The sequence below is a fragment of the Oncorhynchus clarkii genome, chromosome 18, assembly GCF_045791955.1.
Source record: "Oncorhynchus clarkii lewisi isolate Uvic-CL-2024 chromosome 18, UVic_Ocla_1.0, whole genome shotgun sequence".
NCBI lineage: Eukaryota > Metazoa > Chordata > Actinopteri > Salmoniformes > Salmonidae > Oncorhynchus > Oncorhynchus clarkii.
In genome coordinates this window covers 47,108,811-47,133,990 of record NC_092164.1, presented here as the reverse complement: position 1 = coordinate 47,133,990, position 25,180 = coordinate 47,108,811, and the positions used below count along the sequence as shown (strand labels likewise).

General features: G+C 42.3%; 1 protein-coding gene across 2 annotated transcripts in view; it reads left to right on the top strand.

The window, feature by feature from the left end:
• The first annotated feature begins 248 nt into the window (after positions 1-248).
• The window catches only part of LOC139373577 (receptor-type tyrosine-protein phosphatase U-like), a 271,750-nt gene continuing 246,818 nt past the window's right edge, over positions 249-25,180 (top strand). For both annotated transcript variants that reach the window (XM_071114246.1, XM_071114245.1), the window contains exon 1: positions 249-399. In XM_071114246.1, coding sequence (XP_070970347.1) covers positions 327-399 — 73 coding nt within the window. In that variant the 5' untranslated portion in view covers positions 249-326. The remainder of the gene's footprint in view (positions 400-25,180) is intronic.

The window sequence follows — 25,180 nt, the reverse complement described above, 5'->3', positions numbered from 1 at the left end:
AAAATCTGTGTTTAATTTGTAGAGAAAATGTTTTTTGGGGGGGGATATGATTGTGTCGCTGTAATACAAAGCTACCGCATGGCGGCGCTGTAGACCTGTATTTGACCACTTGATTGCCGGCGCTTAGTGAAGTAAGGTTTCTTTTATCGTTCTTTGCCCCTACGTCAGCTGTAGCGGCTCAAATTGCCAGTGTGTTTTGCATGGGGGTTGACTCTTTTCAGCAAGGAATTCAGTCATCAATGAGCGGACAACTTTGGAACAGTCCTGCCGCAGTCACTCACTACAAGGATTTCGTCTGATAACGGGAGCTGGACTAAAACGTTAAAATGTATAGCGGAGTGATTCTACTGATGCTGGTCGTCGGGATCTACACTGATACTATGGACCAAGGGCCAACAGGTAAAGACAATAACGTGTTTTGTTTATTGGGAGTCACGCACTGCACCGCTGCGCACCTGTGAAAGGACAGTTGGCTGGGCTGTCCGTGGCATTTGTGGGCACTGACTGGGCACATGTTTCTAAGCTGTAATAAACATGTAACCTAGTAAGTGGAAAACTAGAGTGCTATTATTCGTTTTATTTGTTTTATGTTATTGTTTTAGTCGTTGAAATTAGCCTACAAGGATATCCAATAACTACTTTTTTCATTCATTTCAAGACTGTCACTTTTTGAGTCTATGGGAAAATGAACTCTGTTGAGTTAAGTTAATTTATCTATTCTTCACAGAAGGGTCAAGTGTCACAATGTTTTGTTACCGTTGGCACGTACCGTGAAGAATTGTCAAAATGTGATGGCATAACATTTCTCATGTTGGAATAGTTTAATAACATCGCACTCAAATTCTCTGAACTGCACTCTGTAATGATATTGTCATATAATTAAGAGATTATGATCAATCAATTAAATTTGAATATAATGTTGTTATGGGTTGTTTTAGATTAAACTACATCGTGGGATGGGATTGTTTCTGTTAACGGTCAATTCGATTAAAACATCCGCACGTTCCTTTGTGTGTTATGATTTGATTGCTGAAAGCAAACTCGTCTATTATTTAACGCTGTCACGCACGCACGCACGCACACGAACAGTTTTTACATACGACGTCCAATGCTTTATACAGCTTATACAGTTTCATTGTCATGATACCTAATACAATGACAATGTGTGTTTTTAATTCTGTAGAGACAGGTCTGGGAGGCTTACAGCAAATTAAAATCAAATCAAATCAATGTTTATTTGTCACTTGTACCGAATACAACAGGTTTAGACCTGGCTCTAAAATAAAAGAGAGCTGCACACTCTAGGAGCTCAGATGCAAAAATGTAATTACCAACGTTTCGACAGCCAGGCTGTCTTCATCAAGGTATATTATATTATATATATTATATTATATATTATATTGTGATATAGTGATGTACTGGGCCATGCACACTACCCTCTGTAGTGCCTTGCGGTCGGAGGCCGAGCAATTGCCATACCAGGCAGTGATGCAACCAGTCTCTCGATGTTGCAGCTGTAGAACCTTTTGAGGATCTTTGAACCCATGACAAATATTTTTAGTTTCCTGAGGGGGAATAGGCTTTGTCGTGCCCTCTTCACGACTGTCTTGGTGTGTTTGGACCATTCTAGTTTGTTGGGGATGTGGACAACAAGGAACTTGAAGCTCTCAACCTGCTCCACTACAGCCCCGTCGATGAGAATGGGGGCGTGCTTTGTCCTCCTTTTCCTGTAGTCCACAATCATCTCCTTAGTCTTGGTTACATTGAGGGATAGGTTGTTACTCTGGCAGTGTGGAGTGCAATAGAGATTGCATCATCTGTGGATCTGTTTGGGCGGTATGCAAATTGGAGTGTGTCTAGGGTTTCTGGGATAATGGTGTTGATGTGAGCCATTACCAGCCTTTCAAAGCACTTCATGGCTACGGACGTGAGTTCTACAGGTCTGTAGTCATTTAAGCAGGTTGCCTTCGTGTTCTTGGGCACAGGGACTATGGTGATCTGCTTGAAACATGTTGATATTACAGACTTAATCAATGACATGTTGAAAATGTCAGTGAAGACACCTGCCAGTTGGTCAGCACATGCCTGGATCACACGTCCTGGTAATCCGTCTGGCCCCGCAGCTTTGTGAATGTTGGTCTGTTTAAAGGTCTTACTCATGTCAGCTACGGAGAGCGTGATCACACAGTCGTCCGGAACAGCTTATACTCTCATGCATGCCTCAGTGTTGATTGCGTCGAGGCGAGCATAGAAGTGATTTAGCTCGTCTGGTAGGCTCATGTCACTGGGCAGCTCGTGGCTGTCTTTCCCTTTGTAGTCTGTAATAGTTTGCAAGCCCTGCCACATAAGACGAGTGTCGCAGCTGGTGTAGTACCATTCAATCTTAGCCCTGAATTGACGCTTTGCCTATTTGATGGTTCGTCGCAGGGCATAGCAGGATTTCTTATAAGCTTCCGGGTTAGAGTTCCACACCTTGAAAGTGGCAGCTCTACCCTTTAGCTCAGTGCGAATGTTGCCTGTAATCCATGGCTTCTGGTTAAGGTATGTACGTACAGTCACTGTGGGGACGAAGTCCTCAATGCACGTATTGCTAAAGCCATTGACTGATGTGGTGTACTTCTCAATGCCATCAGAAGAGTCCCAGAACATGTTCCAGTCTGTGTTTGCAAAACAGTCCTGTTGTTTAGCACTTCATCTACTGACCACTTTTTTATGGACCAAGTCGATGATGCATCCTGCTTTAATTTTTGCTTGTAAGCAGGAATCAGGAGGATAGAGTTGTGGTCGGATTTACCAAATGGAGGGCCAGGAAGAACTTTGTATGCATCTCTGTGTGTGGAGTACAGGTGATTTAGATTTTTTTCCCTCTGGTTGCACATTTTGACATGTTATCTATCATCTATCAATAACATGTTGATAGAAATTAGGTAGAACTGATTTAAGTTTCCCTGCATTAAAGTCTCCGGCCACTAGGAGCGCCGCCTCTGGGTGAATGGTTTCCTGTTTGCTTATTTCCTTATACAGCTTTGCGGTCTTAGTGTCAGCATCTGTCTGTGGTGGTAAATAAACAGCCACGAAAAGTATAGCTGAAAACCCTCTAGGCTAGTGTGGCCTGCAATTTATCAGAAGATTCTCGTGCACCAGCTGTTGTTCACAAAAATGCAGAAATCGCCCCCCCCTCGGGGTGTGCTGTTCTATCTTGCTGGTGCAGTGTATATCCCGCTAGCTGAATATCCATGTCATCATTCAGCCACGATTCAGTGAAACATAGGATATTACAGTTTTTGATGTCCTGTTGGTAGGATATTCATGATCGTACCTCGTCTAATTTATTGTCCAATGACTGCACTTTGGCGAGTAATATTGACGGTAACGGCAGTTTTCCCACACGCCTTCTGAGGATCCTCACGAGGCATCCCGCTCTGTGTCCTCTGTACCTGCGTCTCTTCCTCTTGAAAACAACTGGGAAGTTGGCCATGTCGGGAGAATGTCCTGTGCGTCCTGCTTGTTGAAGAAAAAAATCTTTGTCTAATCCGAGGTGAGTGATCGCTGTCCAGATATCCAGAAGCTGTTTTTTTTTGCAGTAAGATACATTTGCAGAAACATTATGTACAAAATAAGTTACAAATAACGCAAAAAACCCCCCACATAATAGCACAATTGGTTGGGCGCCCGTAAAACTGCTGCCATTTCACCCGGGACCATTTTACATGTGTTGGTCGTGAACTGTCTTTATCGTTTTCATTGTAGAATATACAGTTGTCTAGTTTGGAAGGAACAGTTCTTTAAAGGGAAAATTCCCCTGGTGACAATCCTGGCTCAGCTTAACCTGAGTGTTAGCAGTGAAAGGTTTTTTTTTGTAAGGCAGGGGCTTGGCCATGTCTAGATTCACTTTACATGACATAGTACTTAGACAGTGTAATAGTGCCTCTCAATGTACTAAAATAGTGTATTTGAAACCCAGACCCTGTGGGAGCATTCTCCATGCGACAGTTGTATGTTATAAATACTCTGGCGCTGCTGGGTATCACTTACAGACAAGCCATGTAGAACCTTTACTAGTTACTGTTATAGTATACTGCAAATAACTGGCTGTATGCATTCCACTCCCTCCATAGTAGTGTTTCCCCTAGATTATTCTCCTGGTGGGGCCCATGTAGTGGCCTCCAAAGCAACATCCAGGCCCTCTGGCACCAAATTCAGGTGAACGCTATGATCCCTTATTGATGTCACTTGTTAAATCCACTTAATTCAGTTTAGATGAAGTGGAGGAGACAGGTTAAAAAAGTTTTTTCAAGTCTTGAGACAATTGAGACATGTATTGTGTATGTGTACTATTCAGAGGGTGAATGGGCAAGACAAAATATTTAATTGAAGAGGGTATGGTAGTAGGTGCCAGGCTCACTGGTTTGAGTGTGTCAAGAACTGCTATGCTGCTGGGTTTTACACGCTCAACAGTTTCCCGTGTGTATCAAGAATGATCCACCACCCAAAGGACATCCAACCAACTCAACAGTGGGAAGCATTGTATTCAACATGGACCAGCATCCCTGTGGAACGCTTTCGACTCCTTGTATAGTCCATGCCCCGACGAATTGAGTCTGTTTTGAGGGCAAAATGGGGTGCAACTCAATATTAGGGAAGTTGTTCCTAATGTTTTGTACAGACGGTGAAGTGACGCTTCCTGCCTCAGTGGTCTGTTTATGGTATATGTATGTATATCTTACTGCTGAGACTGTCTGTGTCTGATTGCACTAACTCACATGGGTCTATTACTCCTCGCTTCTTGCTTTTCATATAGCTTATCGAGGCTGAGCAGGGCTAGTTTTCCCTATAGTTACACCTGATTGAGCAAGGTTGCTTTTCCTATAGTTACACCTGATTGAGCAGGGCTTGCTTTTCCTATAGTTATACCTGATTGAGCAGAGCTTCATTTCCTATAGTTGCATGGTGCATCCCCTGAGTGCTACCTGATTGAGTAGTTTTGCTGTTGTAAAAGCATTCCTTGTCAGATCACTGCATAGCAGCACCCGTTTGTGTGTGTGTGTGTGTGTGTGTGTTGCTTGGAGGAGTTATAGTAGTAGAGAAGGTAATTTAATCTGGCAGGACCCTATGTTTCCAACTCTCTCCCAGTACTGACATGCAGTCAGTGTGAAACACACTGTGATTGGGGGTGTAGAGGGTGAACGTGGGAAGGGAAACCACATGAGAACACACTGATGGGAGAAGGTGGGTGGGCGCCAGGCTTGGGGTTATACCAAGGACGAGGGGATAGAAGTGTTGGCTGTGCTGGATACTGTGGTGTGGATCGGACAGATCTTTCATCATACAGAAAATGGTTCAACACTCACAAAGCTCTCTTGGGGAACACAGCTTGGAAAGGAGAACATGGGAGCACAAACACACACACAGAGAAGAGGGATGGAAGTTTCTCGGATTGGTCTATCACATATTATGACCAGCCGGGCTACCTTGTTATATTTTTAGGCTTTTCTTTGCTGAACTGTACTCTTTCTTCCATCCATATGAAGAATTTCATCTGTCTAGCTCTGACTCTTCTTCACCTGACTAGAGAGAGAAGTCACTTTTTAAAATTAGTCAGCTTTAATGGACAGACGGCTTTAAGACATCTTTAGACATGGACCGCCTTCTTCCCTCCCTCAAACGGACGGGTCAACACACGCTGAGAGAAACGGCCTCACTGCGAAGCAGTCAAGCAGACAGATAGAATGATTCACCAAAGCTTTCCCTATTACCCGACCACACACAGTTTAATTGCCACAACGTTTAGCACTTCTGCATATAGTTCTAAGATTCGTCATTCAGGTTGCGACCCAACATACAGTACACCATTCCCATTCAAGGGTTGTATTACTGCTATGAAATAACACAAATGGAATTATTTATTGACCAAAAAAGTGTTAAATAAATCAAAATAGATTTTATATTTTGTCCTGATGAAAAACAAATTATAGTCCCACTAAGCGCAAACCAGAATTGATGGTGTATAACTGCAGAATGCTGTGTCACCACCAGAAAAGCACCATCACACCACCTCCTCCATGCTTCACAGTGAGAACCACACATGCAGAGATCATCTGTTCAACTACTCTGCGTCTCACAAAGACACGGTGGTTAGAACCACATATCACAAAATTTAGACAGATTTCTACGGGTCTATTGTCCATTGCTTGTGTTTCTTGGTCCAATCAAGTATCTTCTTTTATTAGTTTCCTTTAGTAGTGGTTTCTTTGCAGCAATTCGACCATGAAGGCCTGATTCACACAGTCTCCTCTGAACAGTTGATGTTTAGATGTGTATGTTACTTAAACTCTGTGAAGCATTTATTTGGGCTGCAATCTCAGGTGCAGTTAACTCTAATGAACTTATCCTCTGAAGCGGAGATATCTCTTTGTCTTCCTTTCTTGTGGCGGTCCTCATGTCCTCATGAGAGCCAGTTTCAGCATAGCGCTTGATGGGTTTTGAGACTTCACTTGAAGAAATGTTCCATATTGACTGACCTTCATGTCTTAAAGTAATGATGGATTGTCCTTTCTTTTTGCTTATTCGAGCGGTTCCTGCCATAATATGGACTTGGTCTTTCACCAAATAGGGCTATATACCACCCCTACCTTGTCACAACAAAATTGATTGGCTCAAACGTATTAAGAAGGAAAGAAATTCCACATATGAACTTTTAACAAGGCACACCTGTTAATTGAAATCCATTCCAGGTGACTACCTCATAAAGTTGGTTGAGAGAATGCAAAGTGTGCAAAGCTGTCATCAAGGCAAATGGTAGCTATTTGAAGAACCTCAAATATAAAATATATTTTGATTTGTTAATAAAATTTTTGATTCCTACATGACTCCATATGTGTTATTTCATAGTTTTGAAGTCTTCACGATTATTCTAAAATGTAGAAAATAGTAGGAATAAAGAAAGAAAGAAAAACCCTTGAATGAGTAGGTGTGTCCAAATGTTTGACTGGTACTGTATTTATTGGCAATGCTGCAGCTGTGGCTTTTTGCAGCCGGTTTGAGTGTTCAACATGAATTTGAAGTTGCTTGACATTTAATCACCAGAGTTGAGGACCTTTGTGGTGGCCTCTGAAACATTCCATCAGTTCAGCTGGACATAGGCATAGGACTTGGCAAAGCTCTGCTGCCTTTTGTATAGGACTTCTCTGAGTCACTCAAATATATATTTTATTTCTCCTTTTGTCTAAAGGTGATTTCCTCTTATCGTTCCCGGTAGGGGCTGGGTCTCGACAGTGGGGATGTTTGGTAGAGAAGTATATTCTCTCATAGGGCGCTGAGCTGATTGGTAGAATGGAGGAAGTGTGAGGAGAAGAGATGCAAGGAGTGTGAGGAGGGGAGAGATGGAGTAAAGCTGTGTTGTTCCTGACAGACGTTAATGTCCCAGCCTCCCAGTTAAATACCATTGTTCTCTATAGTCCCTAAAAGCATCTCAGTCCGTCAGTGGATGGCACTTTCACTGTGTGTGTGTGTGTGTGTGTGTGTGTGTGTGTGTGTTTGTGTGTGTGTGTGTTTGGATCAAACAGCCAAGGAATTGGCGAGTTTTCACATGATGTTGTTATTTTATTTCTGTCTGTCCAGCAGGGAACTTGAAACGGACCTTTTTACTGTCAAATTCAGCAATAAAACACTGACTGGCGGGGACGTTCACTGTGAGTGTGAGTCTGTGTGTTTGAAAGAGAGAATGTGTGTGTGAGTGTGAGAGAGAAAGAGAGAGGGAGAGAGCGTGTGTTTGTGTGCATGCCACAGTGTGTGTTTGAAAGAGAGAACGTGTGTGTGAGTGTGAGAGAGAAAGAGAGAGGGAGAGAGCGTGTGTTTGTGTGCATGCCACAGTGTGTGTTTGTGTGTGTGCACTACAAGGGGCAGACCTGTCAGCTTTGTGTGCTCACTTTCAGAAGTATCCTTTAGAGTTTGAGCTTTTCACAGACAGGTAGACTGCCAGACAGTGGTTCAGCTAGTCAGAGACAGGGAGGTCTCTCGGTCACGGAGGTGGTCGTCAGTTAGACCTGTTGTCATATCATCATGGTGCCTCGCCTCGTCTCTGACGCTGATCGCCCTCGACCGCTCCTCGCGTTCACCTGCCATCGCCATGACACCCATCACCACCACACTCCCTAAATGGAGCTGACAGCATTCCCCGACCGCTCGACGCCCCCGACCTGCAGGGGCCAATGTTAACAGGAAGGAGGGGGATCCTGTCTCAGCTCTGTTCATCTGTCGCTGTGCTTCTCCAGGTGGTAGCTACCTAACTGATGTGTTGCTGAGTCCCTGAACACCACCAGGCCACCATGTTAGACAGATGGCTGTGTGTCAATTAGCCCAACACTACCTGTCTGATTTTTTTAAAGCGTTTCAAAATTTGGGGTATGACGCGCTTACTTAACACAAGAAGAAAAAACAACTCTGAATCTGTAGTCAACTTAGTGATCCAGATAGCCATGGTCAGTTATTTGTTTCTGTTACGCCTGCATTCAGACAAACAACTGACTGGAAGATCAGATTTCAAGTTAATAGACTATGTTAGAGTTTACACTTCCTCTTCCAATGACCTGTGGGGAGGTCAAAATAATGAAAAAACGATCTACCAAATAATTTAATTTTAAAATGTTGATTAATTCTCCTTGCCAAAATCATTCACCTGATGATGATATATGTATTTTTATTTTGCTAACGTATGATGTGGATCCCTGGGTTGCCGGTTTGCCTGGGTGGGGGTCCCTGGGCAAGAACAGTTAGGAAACCCCTGAGCTAGAGGATATAGGGGCTATAATGTTGGCAGGTGTGGGTACACAGCACCTGGAGAGTCAATACACTGAGGCATCATTACAGCACAGAATCTCTCTCTCTCTCTCTCTCTCTCACTCTCTCTCTCTCTCTCTCTCTCAAATAGCACTATATTTCCTATATAGTGCACTACTTTTGACATGGGCATATTGGGAGTTGAGTGCACACATTTTGTTGTGTCTCTAATCAAGAGTCTGGCAAGTGTCACTTTTGTCCAACAAACACATTCGTAAGAACTAACTAATTGAAATTCCACATCAGTCCAAATAATTCATATTCTTTATGGGTTTTGTTAGGGATCATTTGCTCAGACTGATGGAGAAGAAATCACTGCCAATATGATTAAAAGGATCACTTTGGAGCTACACAGCAGAAGGGTGAGAGAGTTTTAGTGTCTGTCATCTGTTTATTTGGAGTGGCTGTGGGGGTGTAGATGTAGTAGGATGCTACCACAGATAGAACAATGAGACGGATGTGTAAATGTGAAGCATCCGGTTGGCATTACCACTCACTCCCAAATATGGTAGTGAGAGGAAACCTACTGGCGGCAGTGAGAGAAGATGGAACGAGATGGATTTTGCCCGACATTATGCACATTTTCTCATCGACTAAACATTTGATCTCAATACAGTTTTCTGTTCTAGAATCTAGAATCTGTTATGAACAGAGTGGACTAAGTTTTGTGGACTTTACCCTTTGCAAAAGTGTTTTTTAAATTGCACCGTTTGGAAGGAGTGCAAAGGTGAATTGAGTTATTGCACATGCACACTTCACAGAGTAGGCGTTCACTAATGGAAATATGCAGATGTATACTAGAATGCGCCAACAGGACATCACTAGCTCGTGCTTGGCTCTGCCCACCTCCTTGCTTGTTCTACCCACTTTGACTCATTTGTTCCCATTGGAAACGACAACCTGTGGTCTATCTTGGTTTAGTTATAAAAATCTTTGATGCTACCTGAGAGGAGATATACACCACAGACAACAACTCTGCTGGGATGTCTGTCCATTAAGTGTCAGTCTCTGATTGCTTCTGTCAGATACCACTTGCTCCGCTAAAGCCATGAATAGTTCTTTAAGAATATTCCTCACCTCACCTCTATCTGAATGAATGTTTACGTCGTTGCTCAGCCAAGTATCTCTAATGATAATTCGCTAGGCATCAAACTGCCAGTCTGGCCTGACCTGCCCACCACTCTGATTGATGACAGTTGAAGTTGATGCTGGCATTGACAGCGACTGAAAATAACAGAAAAAAAAGACTGGTGAGTTGTCCTGATTCCTGCTGTGTGCAGCTGTAACCATGGCAATGGAATCAGCAGCAAAGTCCCTGGGTCAAAGTTTACTTGCATGATATGTTCTGGCAGCACTGGCAGAGTGTCAACGACTGTCTTTGAAGATGGAGATGACAGTTGGACCAATCCCACGGAACAAAAACATCCCTCTCGAGTCGCTACTTTATGAGTTTCGCCCATCGCTTTGGGGTAAATAATTGGAAGAGGGCCACAAGAAGCAATTTCTTATCATTTTCCTTTTCAGTTCTTTCTCTTCTGTTTCCCTATCTTACCCTTTCTCCTTCACCACCTCCTCCCCTCCCTTATCTGCATTTCTTTCACTTTTTATCCCTCCCTCTCCCTCTCCCATCATATTCAAATAATAATCCCTGTTGTAATGAATGTGTTGGAAGATGTACTACTGACTATATCCTGCACTCTTAATGAAAACCGCCTCTGTTATAGCATGACCTTATAAAGGCCCCCTCTTCAATAAGGAACTGGACCTAAGGGAGGGCTGGGTCCCCTGGCTGCTGTAGAAGATATTAAAGTTTCCAAAGTACTTGTTTAGAGTTATCAAACCTCAGGGCTTTGGAGTGTCCCTGTGCAGAGCTGTAGAGAGATATTAAAAGTTTGGATGGGAAAACTTGAGATGTTATGAAATCCTGGAAGGACCAATCAGTGTGTCCTTATGTTGCACACACACACACGCACAGACACACACACTGAACTAAACACCAGGTACCACACACACACACAGATCTCACAAGGGCACTGCAGATGGTGTGAGAGTTTTGACCCCCTGATCAGTATGGCTGTCTCTGCAGCTAGGTGTGTGTTTTTGAGGCACCATGTGTTTGGTGTTTAGTTCAGAGGTCGAGGGGATACACACCTGGGCAGTGAGCTAGAGGAGGAGTTTTCAAACTGGGGTCTGCCGAGGTAGAAAAGTATTAGGCGGGCTGTTTAAGTGGTAAGATAAAACATGGAAAAACTGTTAGTGTCAATTTAAATTACTAAAACCAGATAGAAAGCATGCAGAAAAGATATTGCACTATATAATTTTTTAATAATATCATATTTGAGAACTAACAACGAAATAAAAGCTAGAAAGTCAGGGAGAATCAAGTTACAAAAACCGGGCATTCAGGGCACATGGCCATTTTGTTATGTTTGAGCAATGAAACACAGCGTTAGTCATGACAAAATGCATAGAATAGCAGGAAATAAGCTGTAAAACTGTGAACAGTGTATAATTGCTGGAGATTAGCTTTAAAACTGCAACATTTTCTCCCAGAATCAATGGAAAAATGTTGTAGAATCACAGAAAATTTGCTTAATAAGAGCAAAATGTTCCCTATGCCGCCAAGATACGTTTCTAGCTAAAAGACTATGTTAGAGGTCACATTTTCTCTTCCAATGACCTTTCATTTGAAATGTTGATTACTTCTCCTTGCCACTATCATTCACCTGATGATAATATACAGTTGAAGTTGGAAGTTTACATACTCTTAGGTTGGAGTCATTAAAACTAGTTTTTCAACCACTCCACAAATTTGCTAACAAACTATACTTTTGGAAAGTCGGTTAGGACATCTACTTTGTGCAAGTAATTTTTCCAACAATTGTTTACATACATATTATTTCACTTATAATTCACTGTATCACAATTCCAGTGGGTCAGAAGTTTACATACACTAAGTTGACTGTGCCTTTAAACAGCTTGGAAAATTCCAGAAAATTATGTCATGGCTTTAGAAGCTTCTGATAGGCTAATTGACATAATTTGAGTCAATTGGAGGTGTAACTGTGGATGTATTTCAAGGCCTACCTTCAAACTCAGTGCCTCTTTGCTTGACATCATGGGAAAATTAAAAAAAATCAGCCAAGACCTCAGAATTTTTTTTTGTGGATCACCACAAGTCTGGTTCATCCTTGGGGGAAATTTCCAAACACACACATGCCTGCCCCATATGTAAGGCCCTCAGTGTGCAGAACACTTATCAGCCATGCCTGCCTAATATGTAAGGCCCTCAATGTGCAGAACACTTATCAGCCATGCCTGCCCCATATGTAAGGCCCTCAATGTGCAGAACACTTATCAGCCATGCCTGCCTAATATGTAAGGCCCTCTTTGAGTTGTTGCTGGTCCCTCTTTACTTCCTTGACTGTGTCATGGGACCTACACCTACAATTGGCACACTCCATTGAAGCAGCTTCTGTAATTGCATCCAGTGTCACCAAAGTGCTGTCAAACCACAATTTGTTCATCAAATTTGATATAGCAGTGGCTCCCCCTCATTAAATGTGGCTACTGCCATACTGGCTGCTCCGTCAGTACAGCTTTTGCACACAAAGACAGTTTTGGGGCATCGCGACCATATTACAGAGTTCAGACATTCATTTGAATTCTGGGTTCCTCCGTGCTACATTCTTTTGAGGAGGTTATCATTTGACATCCTATGATATACAGGTACCATTTTATGTGCAACCTCTCTATTAAAATGTATGGCCTCCATGGTTTTTGTGACTGAGAGGATCTTCACTAATTTCTAGGGCTCGCTGGCACCAGCACCAATGCACACACCTATCCCGTAGTTGGAAGTGAATCTTCTCTTGTGCCAAGTGCTATCGAAGGATACATGAATGTCTATGATGGTATCCTCATCCTCCTTCAGCAACTCTGCTATGTCTACATTACAGTCATAACTGCAGGACTAAATATCAGCATGGTATCCTACATAAATATTAGCATATCAGCATGGTTTTACTTTATGTAAAGCTAATTTCTCACTAATCACATTAGGCTACAGCCATATGACAGTGTAGGTCTATGTTACAGTCTCATTGTATAGTTATGTTTTCTTATCACTCTGTTTTATTAACTTTGAATACATTTTCTGGAGCAAAGAAATAAATATTATTTACACACATCAAGTCACCTGACAATATTGGGCCACTCTCCCTTTTTATTTAACTGTCATTCTCCTGTCATGTCTCTGATATGAGCTGAGATGCAAGGAAGCAATCCCTAGGACTTTGCTTATTTTCTTTAGAGCTGCATAACCAAGTACAAGTTCATGGGCGAGAAGGAATATCCTCACATGTATATCAAATGCATCATCACCCCTGGAGCACTCCTGCAGCCTGGAGGAAGTGTAAACACTCCTCATAAATTCATCATGATCACCTTCATAGTCTGCACATTCTATCATGACAGAATTACATAATCACTGGTTGGTGGTGTCTATGGTGATTTTCGGTCCAGTGTTTAGACGCTTAGGGCAAATCAAATCATGTACAAGTTGGTTTATTTGTGACAAGTGGAATAAAAGCCACTGTTGGCTGTCTGCTGTCTGCTTGGCGCTGCTAGTTGTCATCTTCATCTCAACTAATTTGCGTCTCAACGCGCTGCTTCTGGCTACCTCCTGCACTGCCACTGCCTCGATCGGCTGATCAGGCACATTTTGTATTTAATTCATTGCTTTTCTCGCATTGGCTTACTGAGATCGCCTATTTTTATTCACGTACTGTAGGTATATTCTTTGCGATTTTCTCATTTGTCTCTCTTTACGTAGATTCTTCGCGGGAGATATTTTCAAACAAGGATGTGCTGCGCGGCATGTGAGGCATTTTAACCAATCAGGTTGCTGAAAAAGGCCTTTAAATGCCAGTAACCAATCAGATGTCAGTAAATTACTAATCTTTCAGCACGATGCACCACGTCTACAAAGGATATGGCCATGTATGGATTAGCTAATCACATGCTCCGGAAAACAAGCTTTTGAATGATATATGATTCAACTTCTACATTTATGGCAGGTGTAGTTGATGGAGTTGGGATAAAGTGATACAAATAAAGTATTTATATACATTATTGCCGATATATTTGTATAATTTATGATAGTATGAAAGTTATAGTTGCACAATATCCCAACATGGGATGCATGGGATGACAGATGGAGGCAAAATCTAAATGTTTGACTGTGGTGCCTGGCCTTAAGGATGGGACCCGTTTTTGCAAATGACATACCCAAACCTAACTGCCTGTAGTTCAGGACCTGAAGCAAGGATATGCATATTCTTGATACCATTTGAGGAAGGACACACTGAAGTTTGTGGAAATGTGAAATTAACGTAGGAGAATATAACACATTACATCTGGTACCAGATGTGTGAATTGCTTTATTTCTAATGCAAGAGAAAGACCATAATATAATATTGCAGTTTAGGCGCAATTTAGACTTTGCATCACCAAATTTGCCAAATTGGTCAATTGATACATTTAAGTACATAACTATAGAGAACATACAAAAATTATATGGTAATACACATTTTTAAGTTTACACCCTCCCAGGAAAGTCATACATGATGGAAAATTAGCTTCCCTACAGAAAAGACACTATCCTTCACACATCTAGATGGCCGGGCGGTGTGGGTGTGGGGCCAGAAACAGCAGGGGTTCAAAGTTTAGAACACAGTTCCTATATTATATATTAAAATTGATTTTATCAAACAAAACTACGCTAGCGTTTTATCTCTGGGACCCTCAGGATGACAAATCAGAGCAAGATTACTGAATGTAAGTACATTAAGCGGTGAATGTATCAAACCAGTTGTGGTGATAAAAGTGTTGTTGTTGTGCACTCTCCTCAAACAATAGCGTGGTATTTTTTCACTGTAATAGCTACTGTAAATCGGATAATCCAGTTAGATTGACAATAATGTAAGCTTTCTGCCCATATAAGACATGTCTATGTCCTGGGAAATGTTATTGTTACTGACAACGTCATGCTAATCAGCTCAAATGTCCCGTTGGAAGGACACCTATCGCATAGAGGATAACAAAGCCATCACCTACAGAGAGATGAAACTGGAGAAGAGTCCCCTAGGCAAACACAAACAGACCCCACAGAGCCTCAGGACAGCAACACAATTAGACCCAACCAAATCATGATAAAAAGGGTAATTACTTGACACTTTGGAAAGATTTAACAAAGAAAACTGAGCAAAAATAATGCTATTTGGACCTAAACAGACAGTACACCGTGGCAGAAAACCTGTGACTGACCGAAAATTAAGGAACACTCTGACTATGTACAGACTCAGTGAGTATAGCCTTGCTATTGAGGGGGGCTGCTGTAGGCAGACCTTGCTCTCAAGAGAAGACAAGCTATGTGCACACTGCCCACAAAGTGAGGTGGAAACTAACCTCCTGCCAAATGTTGGGCACTCATCCCAAACCATCTCAATTGGGTTGAGGTCAGGTGATTGTGGAGGCCAGGTCATCTGAACTACATCACTCTCCTTCGTGGTCAAATAGCCCTTACACAGCCTGGAGGTGTGTTGGGTCATTGTCCTGTTGAAAAATAAATTATAGTCCCACTAAGCCCAAACCAGATGGGATGGCGTATCGCTGCAGAATGCTGTGATAGAATTCAAGGCACACTTAACAAGCATGGCTAAGTAAATCACAGACAGTGTCACCAGCAAAACACCCCCACAACATCCTCCTCCTTGCTTCACACAGGGAGCCACACAGGCGGAGATAATCTGTTCACCTTCTATGCTTCTTACAAAGACACGGCGGTTGGAACCAAAAATCTCAAATTTGGATTTATCAGACCAAAGGACAGATTTCCACCGGTCTAATGTCCATTGCTCTTGTTTCTTGGCCCAAGCAAGTCTCTTCTTCTTACTGGTGTCCGGAAGTAGTGGTTTCTTTGCAGCAATTCCATCATGACGGCCTGATTCAAACAGTCTCCTCTGAAAGGTTGATGTTGAGGTGTTCTTGCCATAATATTGATTTAGTATTTTACCAAGTAGGTCTATCTTCTGCATACCAACCATACCTTGTCACAACACAACTGATTGGCTCAAAAGCATAAAAAATCCACAAATTAACTTTTAACAAGGCACACCTGTTCATTGAAATGCATTCCAGGTGACTACCTCACTAAGCTGGTTGAGAGAATGCCAAGAGTGTGCAAAACTGTCATCAAGGCAAAGGGTGGCTACTTTGAAGATTCTAAAATCTAATATATAGTTTGATTTGTTTAACACTTTTTTGGTTACTACATGATTCCATATGTGCTATTTTCATATTTCATAGTAATTGATCTCAGGTACATCCTGTTTCTATTGATGATCTTTGAGAGGTTTGATTGGAGTCTGTGGTAAATTTAAATGTTCGGACATGATTTGGAAAGGCACACTCCTAGGCACACCTATCTATGTAAGGTCCCACAGTTGACAGTGCATGTCAGAGCAAAAACCAAGCCATGAGGTTGAAGGAATTGTCCGTAGCGCTCCGAGACAGGATTGTGTCGAGGCACAGATCTGGGGACAGGTACCAAAAAATGTCAGCAGTATTGAAGGTCCCTAAGAACACAGTGGCCTCCATCATTCTTAGATGGAAGAAGTTTGGAACCACCAAGTTAGAGCTGTCCCCCCGGCCAAACTGAGCAATCTGGGGGAGAAGGGCCTTGGTCAGGGAGGGGACCAAGAACCCGTTGGTCACTCTGATAGAGCTCTAAAGTCCCTCTGTGGAAATGGGACAACCTTCCAGAAGAACAACCATCTCTGCAGAACTCCATCAATCAGGCCTTTATGGTAGAGTGGCCAGATGAAAGCCACTCCTCAGTAAAAGGCACATGACAGCCTGCTTTGAGTTTTCCAAAAGGCACCTGAAGACTCTCAGACCATGAGAAACAAGATTCTCTGGTCTGATGAAACCAAGATTGAACTCTTTGTCCTGAATGCCAAGCATCACGTCTGGAGGAAACCTGCCACCATCCCTACTTTGGCAGCATCATGCTGTGGGGATGTTTTTCAGCGGCAGGGACTGGGAGACCAGTCAGGATCGAGGCAAAGATGAACGGTGCAAAGTACAGAGAGATCCTTAATGAAAACCTGCTACAGAGTGCTCAGGACCTCAGACTGGGGTGATGGTTCACCTTCCAACAGGACAACAACCCTAAGCACACAGCCAAGACAATGCAGGAGTGGCTTCGGGACAAGTCTCTGAATGTCCTTGGGTGGCCCAGCCAGAGCCCGGACTTGAACCCAATCTAACATCTCTGGAGAGACCTGAAAATAGCTGTTCAGCGACACTCCAATCCAACCTGACAGAGCTTGAGAGGATCCGCAGTGAAAAATGGGAGAAACACCCCAAATAGAGGTTTGTCAAGCTTGTAGCGTCATACCCAAGAAGACTCAAGGCTGTAATCACTTCCAAGGGTGCTCCAACAAATTACTGAGTAAAGGGTTTGAATATTTATGTAAATGTGATTTTTCAGTTATTTCTTGTAAAATGAAATTAGCAAAAAAAAAATGTTTTAACTGTTTTTGCTTTGTCATGCGGTATTGTGTGTAGATTTATGAGGAAAAAAAACAATTGAATCAATTTTAGAATAAGGCTGTAACCTAACAAAATGTGGAAAAAGTCAATGGGTCTGAATACTTTCCGAAGGAACTATGTTGTTTCTGAAGGAGCCTTACCAGAGACCTCTCTCTCTGTTCATTGACCTAGAAAAGGGATGAGTCTGGCAGAAAGCTGCCTGTGTGTGTGTGTTATTCGATCAGAACAAACAGACCTTTGCACCAGTTGCTTGTTTATTTTCTTTCTATTTTAAAAGAACATACTCCTTGCCAATGTTAATAAATTCTATTAAGCACATGAAGCTGAAAATTCATTTTCTTACAGTTGAGTTGAACACACCAGGGGCCCTGGAGACTGTAGACAAGCCCTCTATTAATTTACAGCAGGTCCCTCACTTGTTCGGTTCATGAGAGAAAACGAAAGGGAGGGATGTGGAGTAAGAGGAGGAGGAAGATGAGGGGTAGTGTAGACTATAGCCAGGGCTTTGCAGAGATTTAATAATTGTACATTGATATTAATATTGTAAAGTCATGTATATGTATGTGTATGCCTCTGTCATCAGGGCTATTACTTGAAGTGGAACTGTCAGCGTTTTAAGTACTTTGCAGAGATGAAACAAAGAGACAATGCTAAAGTCAGCCAAAAAGATTCAATTCACAGTTTATGCTACAAAACCAACTTCATGTAAAGTTTTAAAAATAGGTTCTATTTGACAGAAAATTACATAACGTACAGTAAGGCATTGTTGGCAGAATAAATGGATGCAGTTCAATGCATGATTAATATAATTCACCAATACATTTCTTGGTAGTACAAACAATATTGTTATCAGGTTGTAAATTAAAGCTGGCCTGGTACATTGATTCAGTTTCAATGACATAACATTTTGGACAAAACCGGACGAATGTAACTAAGGCTGGGAATGTCAATACATTCAAATTAACAAGGGCAATGATCACAAGTCAGTCATAACTTGGCTAATAGGCTAGCATATATATTTATGTAGCTCTTAAAAAACACAGAGCTTAGCATTAGCTAGCTTGTTGCTGGGAGGATGTCATGAGTGACCAACTTTTTCCCCTCATATGTTTTTCCCCTCATCGTTTTTCGGTGGCTATATCTACAGTTGAAGTCCGAAGTTTACAAACACTTAGGTTGGAGTCATCAAAACTAGTTTTTCAACCACTCCACAAATTTGTTGTTAACAAACTATAGTTTTGGCAAGTCGGTTAGGACATCTACTTTGTGCAATTTTTCCAACAATTGTTTACACACAGATTATTTCACTTATAATTCACTGTATCACAATTCCAGTGGGTCAGAAGTTTACATACACTAAGTTGACTGTGTGTTTAAACAGCTTGGAAAATTATGTCATGGCTTTAGAAGCTGCTGATAGGCTAATTGACATCATTTGAGTCAATTGGAGGTGTACCTGTGAATGTATTTCAAGGCCTACCTTCAAACTCAGTGCCTTTTTGCTGGACATCATGGGAAAATCAAAAGAGATCAGCCAAGACCTCAGAAAAAAAATTGTAGACCTCCACAAGTCTGGTTCATCCTTGGGAGCAATGTCCAAACGCCTGAAGGTACTACGTTCATCTGTACAAACAATAGTACACAAGTATAAACACCATGGGACCATGCAGCTGTCATATCACTCAGGAAGGAGATGCCTTCTGTCTCCTAGTGATGAATGTACTTTGGTGCGAAACGTGCAAATCAATCCCAGAACAACAGAAAAGGACCCTGTGAAGATGCTGGAGTAAACAGGTACAAAAGTATCTATATCCACAGTAAAACAAGTCCTATATCAACATAACCTGAAAGGCCACTCAGCAAGGAAGAAGCCACTGCTCCAAAACCGCCATAAAAAAACAGACTACGGTTTGCAACTGCACATGGGGATAAAGATCGCACTTTTTTGAAAAATGTCCTCTGGTCTGATGAATCAAAAATATAACTGTTTGGCCATAATGTTTGGAGGAAAAAGGGAGAGGCTTGCATGCCGAAGAACACCATCCCAACTGTGAAGCACGGGGGTGGCAGCATCATGTTGTGGGGGTGCTTTGCTGCAGGTGGGACTGGTGCACTTCACCGAATAGATGACATCATGATGAGGGAATATTATGTGGATATATTGAAGCAACATATCAAGATATCAGTCAGGAAGTTAAAGCTTGGTCGCAAATGGGTCTTCCAAATGGACAATGACCCCAAGCATACTTCCAAAATTGTGGCAAAATGGCTTTTAAGGACAACAAAGTCAAGGTATTGGAGTGGCCATCACAAAGTCTTGACCTCAATCCTATAGCAAAGTTGTGGGCAGAACTGAAAAAGCTTGTGCGAGCAAGGAGGCCTTACCCACCTGACTCAGTTACACCAGCTCTGTCAGGAGGAATGGGCCAAAATTCATGTGATGAATGAAACAAAAGCTGAAATAAATCACTCTTTAATATTATTCTGACATTTAACATTCTTAAAATAAAGTGGTGATCCTAACTGACCTAAGACGGAAATTTTAAATGTATTTGGCTAAGCTGTATATAAAATTCAAACTCTAACTGTAGATGCAGGTGCCGTTTGGTTACCTAGGAAAAAATGTAAAATCGCTGTGCTAGTTAGCTAGCTATGCTGAACTTGAGCAACTCTTATCCAGTTAACATATCTCTTGCGTTCGTTAATTCACACTGGCTATCTACTCCGATTTCAAACCACTCTCGTCTGACTGCGCCAAAGCTCAGAATAACTGATTCATTTTCAAACAGGCAGCATTCGCTGAAAATGACCGGTGTCAGTAAACGTCATTTAAAAAGTAAGTTAGTCACAAATGTTCTAGATAACATATAAACAGCCTAACCAGCTCTGCTAGCAAGCTAGCCAAATTTAGCCAGTTAGCTTGGGTGCTTGTACGCTCAGATCAACCCTGCTCCTCGGCCAGAGTGTCCAGTGTCAATAGTGCAGTGTGCGCTCTGAAAGCTCGGAATTTGCAAACAGTCAATCTGACAACATTCTGAATTGATGAACTACCCAGAGTGCACTCTGACACACTGCAGGCAATTTTTGAACACACCCTTAGCTAGTTGTCAATCAAATGTATTTGGCATTGATCAAATGGGTGGGCAGGCAAGTTCCCATTCAGTTGTCAAAACATGGTTTGGGACAAGCATACATTAGCAGGCAAGCTACAGAAGGACAAGCAGGCTACTATTTTCCTGACAAAGTCTGAGAAGGTTTATCTAATGTTCCCACGTTTGATTTTAGCTGATCTTGCTCTGGCTGGCATTAGTTGTTGATCTTGTTGTTGTTGATGTGCGTAACTGAGAGATAGCCTACCTTTTCATGGTTGTTTCAACAAAATGACTGTACATTTCCCAAATGTATGAGGACCAGTGGTATTTACATATTTGCAGAAATCCATTCAGGTGTATTTTGTGGCATTTGGCAAATGCGTTCTAATGATCTAAAGTCGCGATGTTGCTACTGCCTGTAAACACACAGTCCTGTTCAAAGTGAATGATGGCAGGCCCATGTGGCAAATGGCTTATTTGCTTAAAGGCCTACTGTAGCTCTGATTGGCTATGGCGCACTGATATCTGTAGATTCAGACCCTGGACAAGACACGTTTTTATTAGGTTTTATTTACTGTAATGTCTATTATTTGTCCAAAAGCACGACGGATTTCCCAGTCTATATTGCTATCGAATTTTCATGAATTTTGAAAACGAGAAAATTACCACATCTAACTTGTAAAAAAAATATGTCATTTTCTTCCTGCGGGTGTATATGAACATATTTCAAGTTGAAAAAACGTTGTCAGTTCTACTTTATGTGCTGGGAAACTTGCCTAAGCCCGCCAGTCTAACTGTGAGCATTCAAATCAAATTTTATTAGTCACATGCGCCAAATACAACAGGTGTAAACCTTACAGTGAAATGCTTACTTACAAGCCCCTAACCAACAATGCAGTTTAAAAAATCTGAATAAAATATAAAAGTAACAAGTAGCTAAAGAGCAGCAGTAAAATGACAATAGCGAGACTTAAGGGTGTACCGGTACAGAGTCAACCAGTTAGTCGAGGTAATTGAGGTAATATGTAGAGTTATTAAAGTGATTGTGCAGAGAGTAGCAGTGGTGTACATGAAGGGGGGGACGGGGAAAACGCAAATAGTCTGGGTAGCAATATGATTAGATGTTCATGAGTTTTATGGCATGGGGGTAGAAGTTGTTTAGAAGCCTCTTGCACCAAGACTTGGCGCTCCAGTACCGCTTTTTATTGATTTGATTTGTTTCACCTTTATTTAACCAGGTAGGCTAGTTGAGAACAAGTTCTCATTTACAACTGCGACCTGGCCAAGATAAAGCAAAGCAGTGTGACACAGACAACATCACAGTTACATATGGAGTAAACAATAAACAAGCCAATAACACAATAAACAAGTCAATGACACAGGCAAAAGGCATGAGGAGGTAGGCAATAAATAGGCCATAGGAGCGAATAATTACAATTTAGCAGATTAACACTGGAGTTATAAATTAGCAGATGATGATGTGCAAGTAGAGATACTGGTGTGCAAAAGAGCAGAAAAGTAAATAAGAACAGTATGGGGATGAGGTAGGTAGATTGGGTGGGCTATTTACAGATGGACTATGTACAGCTGCAGCGATCGGTTAGCTGCTCAGATAGCTGATGTTTAAAGTTGATGAGGGAAATATAAGTTTCCAGCTTCAGCGATTTTTGCAATTCGTTCCAGTCACTGGCAGCAGAGAACTGGAAGGAAAGGCGGCCAAATGAGGTGTTGACTTTGGGGATGGTAAGTGAGATATACAGTACCTGCTGGAACGTGTGCTACGGGTGGGTGTTGTTATCGTGACCAGAGAGCTGAGATAAGGCGGGGCTTTACCTAGCATAGACCTATAGATGACCTGGAGCCAGTGGGTCTGGCTACGAATATGTAGCGAGGGCCAGCCTACTAGAGCCTACAGTTCGCAGTGGTGGGTGGTATAAGGTATTTGGTAACAAAACAGCTGGCACTGTAATAGACTGCATCCAGTTTGCTGAGTAGAGTATTGTAAGCTATTTTGTAGATGACATCGCTGAAGTCGAGGATCGGTAGGATAGTCAGTTTTACTAGGGTAAGTTTGGCTGCGTGAGTGAAGGAGGTTTTGTTACGAAATAGGAAGCCGATTATAGATTTGATTTTGGATTGGAGATGTTTAATATGAGTCTGGAAGGAGAGTTTACAGTCTAACCAGACACCCAGGTATTTATAGTTGTCCACATATTCTAGGTCGGAACCATCCAGGGTGGTGATACTAGTCGGGCGGGCGGGTGCGAGCAGCGAACGGTTGAAAAGCATGCATTTGGTTTTACTAGCGTTTAAGAGCAGTGGGAGGCCACAGAAGTAGAGTTGTATGGCATTGAAGCTCGTTCGGAGGTTAGTTAGCACAGTGTCCAAGGAAGGGCCAGAAGTATACAGAATGGTGTCGTCTGCGTTGAGGTGGATCAGGGAATCGCCCGCAGCAAGAGCGACATCATATATACAGAGAAAAGAGTCGGCCCGAGAATTGAACCCTGTGGTACCCCCATAGAGACTGCCAGAGATCCGGACAACATGCCCTACGATTTGACACGCTGAACTCTGTCTGAAATGTAGTTGGTGAATCAGGCAAGGCAGTCATTAGAAAAACCAAGGCTATTGAGTCTGTCAATAAGAATATGGTGATTGACAGAGTCGAAAGCCTTGGCCAGGTCGATGATGACGGCTGCACAGTACTGTCTTTTATCGATGCCGGTTATGATATCGTTTAGAAGCGTGGCTGAGGTGCACCCGTGACCGTCTCGGAAACCGGATTGCACAGCAGAGAAGGTACGGTGGGATTCGAAATGGTCAGTGATCTGTTTATTAACTTGGCTTTCGAAGACTTTAGATAGGCAGGATGGGATTTGCTACCGCTTGCCGTGCAGTAGCAGAGAGAACAGCCTATGACTAGGGTGACTGGAGTCTTTGACAATGTTTGGGCCTTCCTCTAACACCGTCTGGTATAGAGGACCTGGATGGCAGGAAGCTTGGCCCCAGTGATGTACAGGGCCGTACGCACGACCCTCTGTAGTGCCTTGCGGTCGGAGGCCAAGCAGTTTCGGTACCAGGCAGTGATGCAACCCGTCAGGATGCTCTCGATGGTGCAGCTGTAGAGACTTTTGAGGATCGGAGGATTCAAGCCAAATCTATTCAGTCTCCTGAGGGGGAATAGGTTTTTGTCATGCCCTCTTCATGACTGTCTTGGTGTGCTTGGACCATGTTAGTTTGTTGATGATGTGGACACAAAGGAAGCTCTCAACCTGCTCCACTACAGCCCCGTCGATTAGAATGGGGGCGTGCTCGGTCCTCCTCCTGTAGTCCACAATCATCTCCTTCGTCTTGATCACTTTAAGGGAGAGGTTGTTGTCCTGGCACAACACCACCAGGTCTCTGACCTCATCCCTATAGGCTGTCTCATCGTTGTCGGTGATCAGGCCTACCACTATTGTGTCATCGGAAAACTTAATGATGGTGTTGGTGTCATGCCTGGCCGTGCAGTCATGAGTGAACAGGGATTACAGGAGGGGACTGAGCACACACCTATGAGGAGCCCCTGTGTTGAGGATCACCGTGGCGGATGTGTTTTTACCTACCCTAACCACCTGGGGGCGGCCTGTCAGGAATTTGCAGAGGTAGGTGTTTAGTCCCATGGTCCTTAGCTTATTGATGAGCTTTGAGGGCACTATGGTGTTGAACGCGAGCTGTAGTCAATGAATAGCATTCTCAAATAGGTGTTCCTTTTGTCCAGGTGGGAAAGGGCAGTGTGGAGTGCAATAGAGATTGCATTATGTGTGGATCTGTTAGGGCGGTATGCAAATTGGAGTGGGTTTAGGTTTTCTGGGATAATGTTGTTGATGTGAGCCATGACCAGCCTTTCAAAGCACTTCATGGCTACAGACGCTCACAGTACACGTCCTGGTAATCTGTCTGGCCCTGCGGCCTTGTGAATGTTGACCTGTTTAAAACTTGTTATGGCTGCAATCCCAATACCGGGATCGATATGACAACTACAGTGAAAATAGAGGGTGCCAAATTCAAACCACATAAATATCATAATTACAATTCCTAAAACATACATGTGTTTTATATCATTTTAAAGGTCATCTTGTTGTTAATACCAGCAAAGTGTCCGATTTAAAATAGTCTTTTCAGCGAAAGCACTACAAATTATTATGTTAGGTCTCCACCAAACCACAATAAGCACAGCCATTTTCCAGTGAAATATAGCATTCACAAAAAACAGAAAAAGATAAAGATAAAATGAATCACTAACCTTGAATTATCTTCATCAGATGACACTCATAGGACTTCATGTAACACAATACATGCATGTTTTGTTTGATAAAGTTCATATTGATATAAAAAAATCTGAGTTTACATTGGTTTATTAGATTCACTAGTTCCAAAAATATCCAGTGATTTTGCATAGCCACATCGTTACAACAGAAATACTCATCATAAATGTAGATGATAATACAAGTTATACACATGGAATTATAGATATACCTCTCCTTAATGTAACCGCTCTGTCAGATTTCAAAAAAAAATTACTGAAAAAGCAACACATGCAATAATCTGAGACGGCGCTCAGAACAGAAGCCAAATTAGCCGCCATGTTGGAG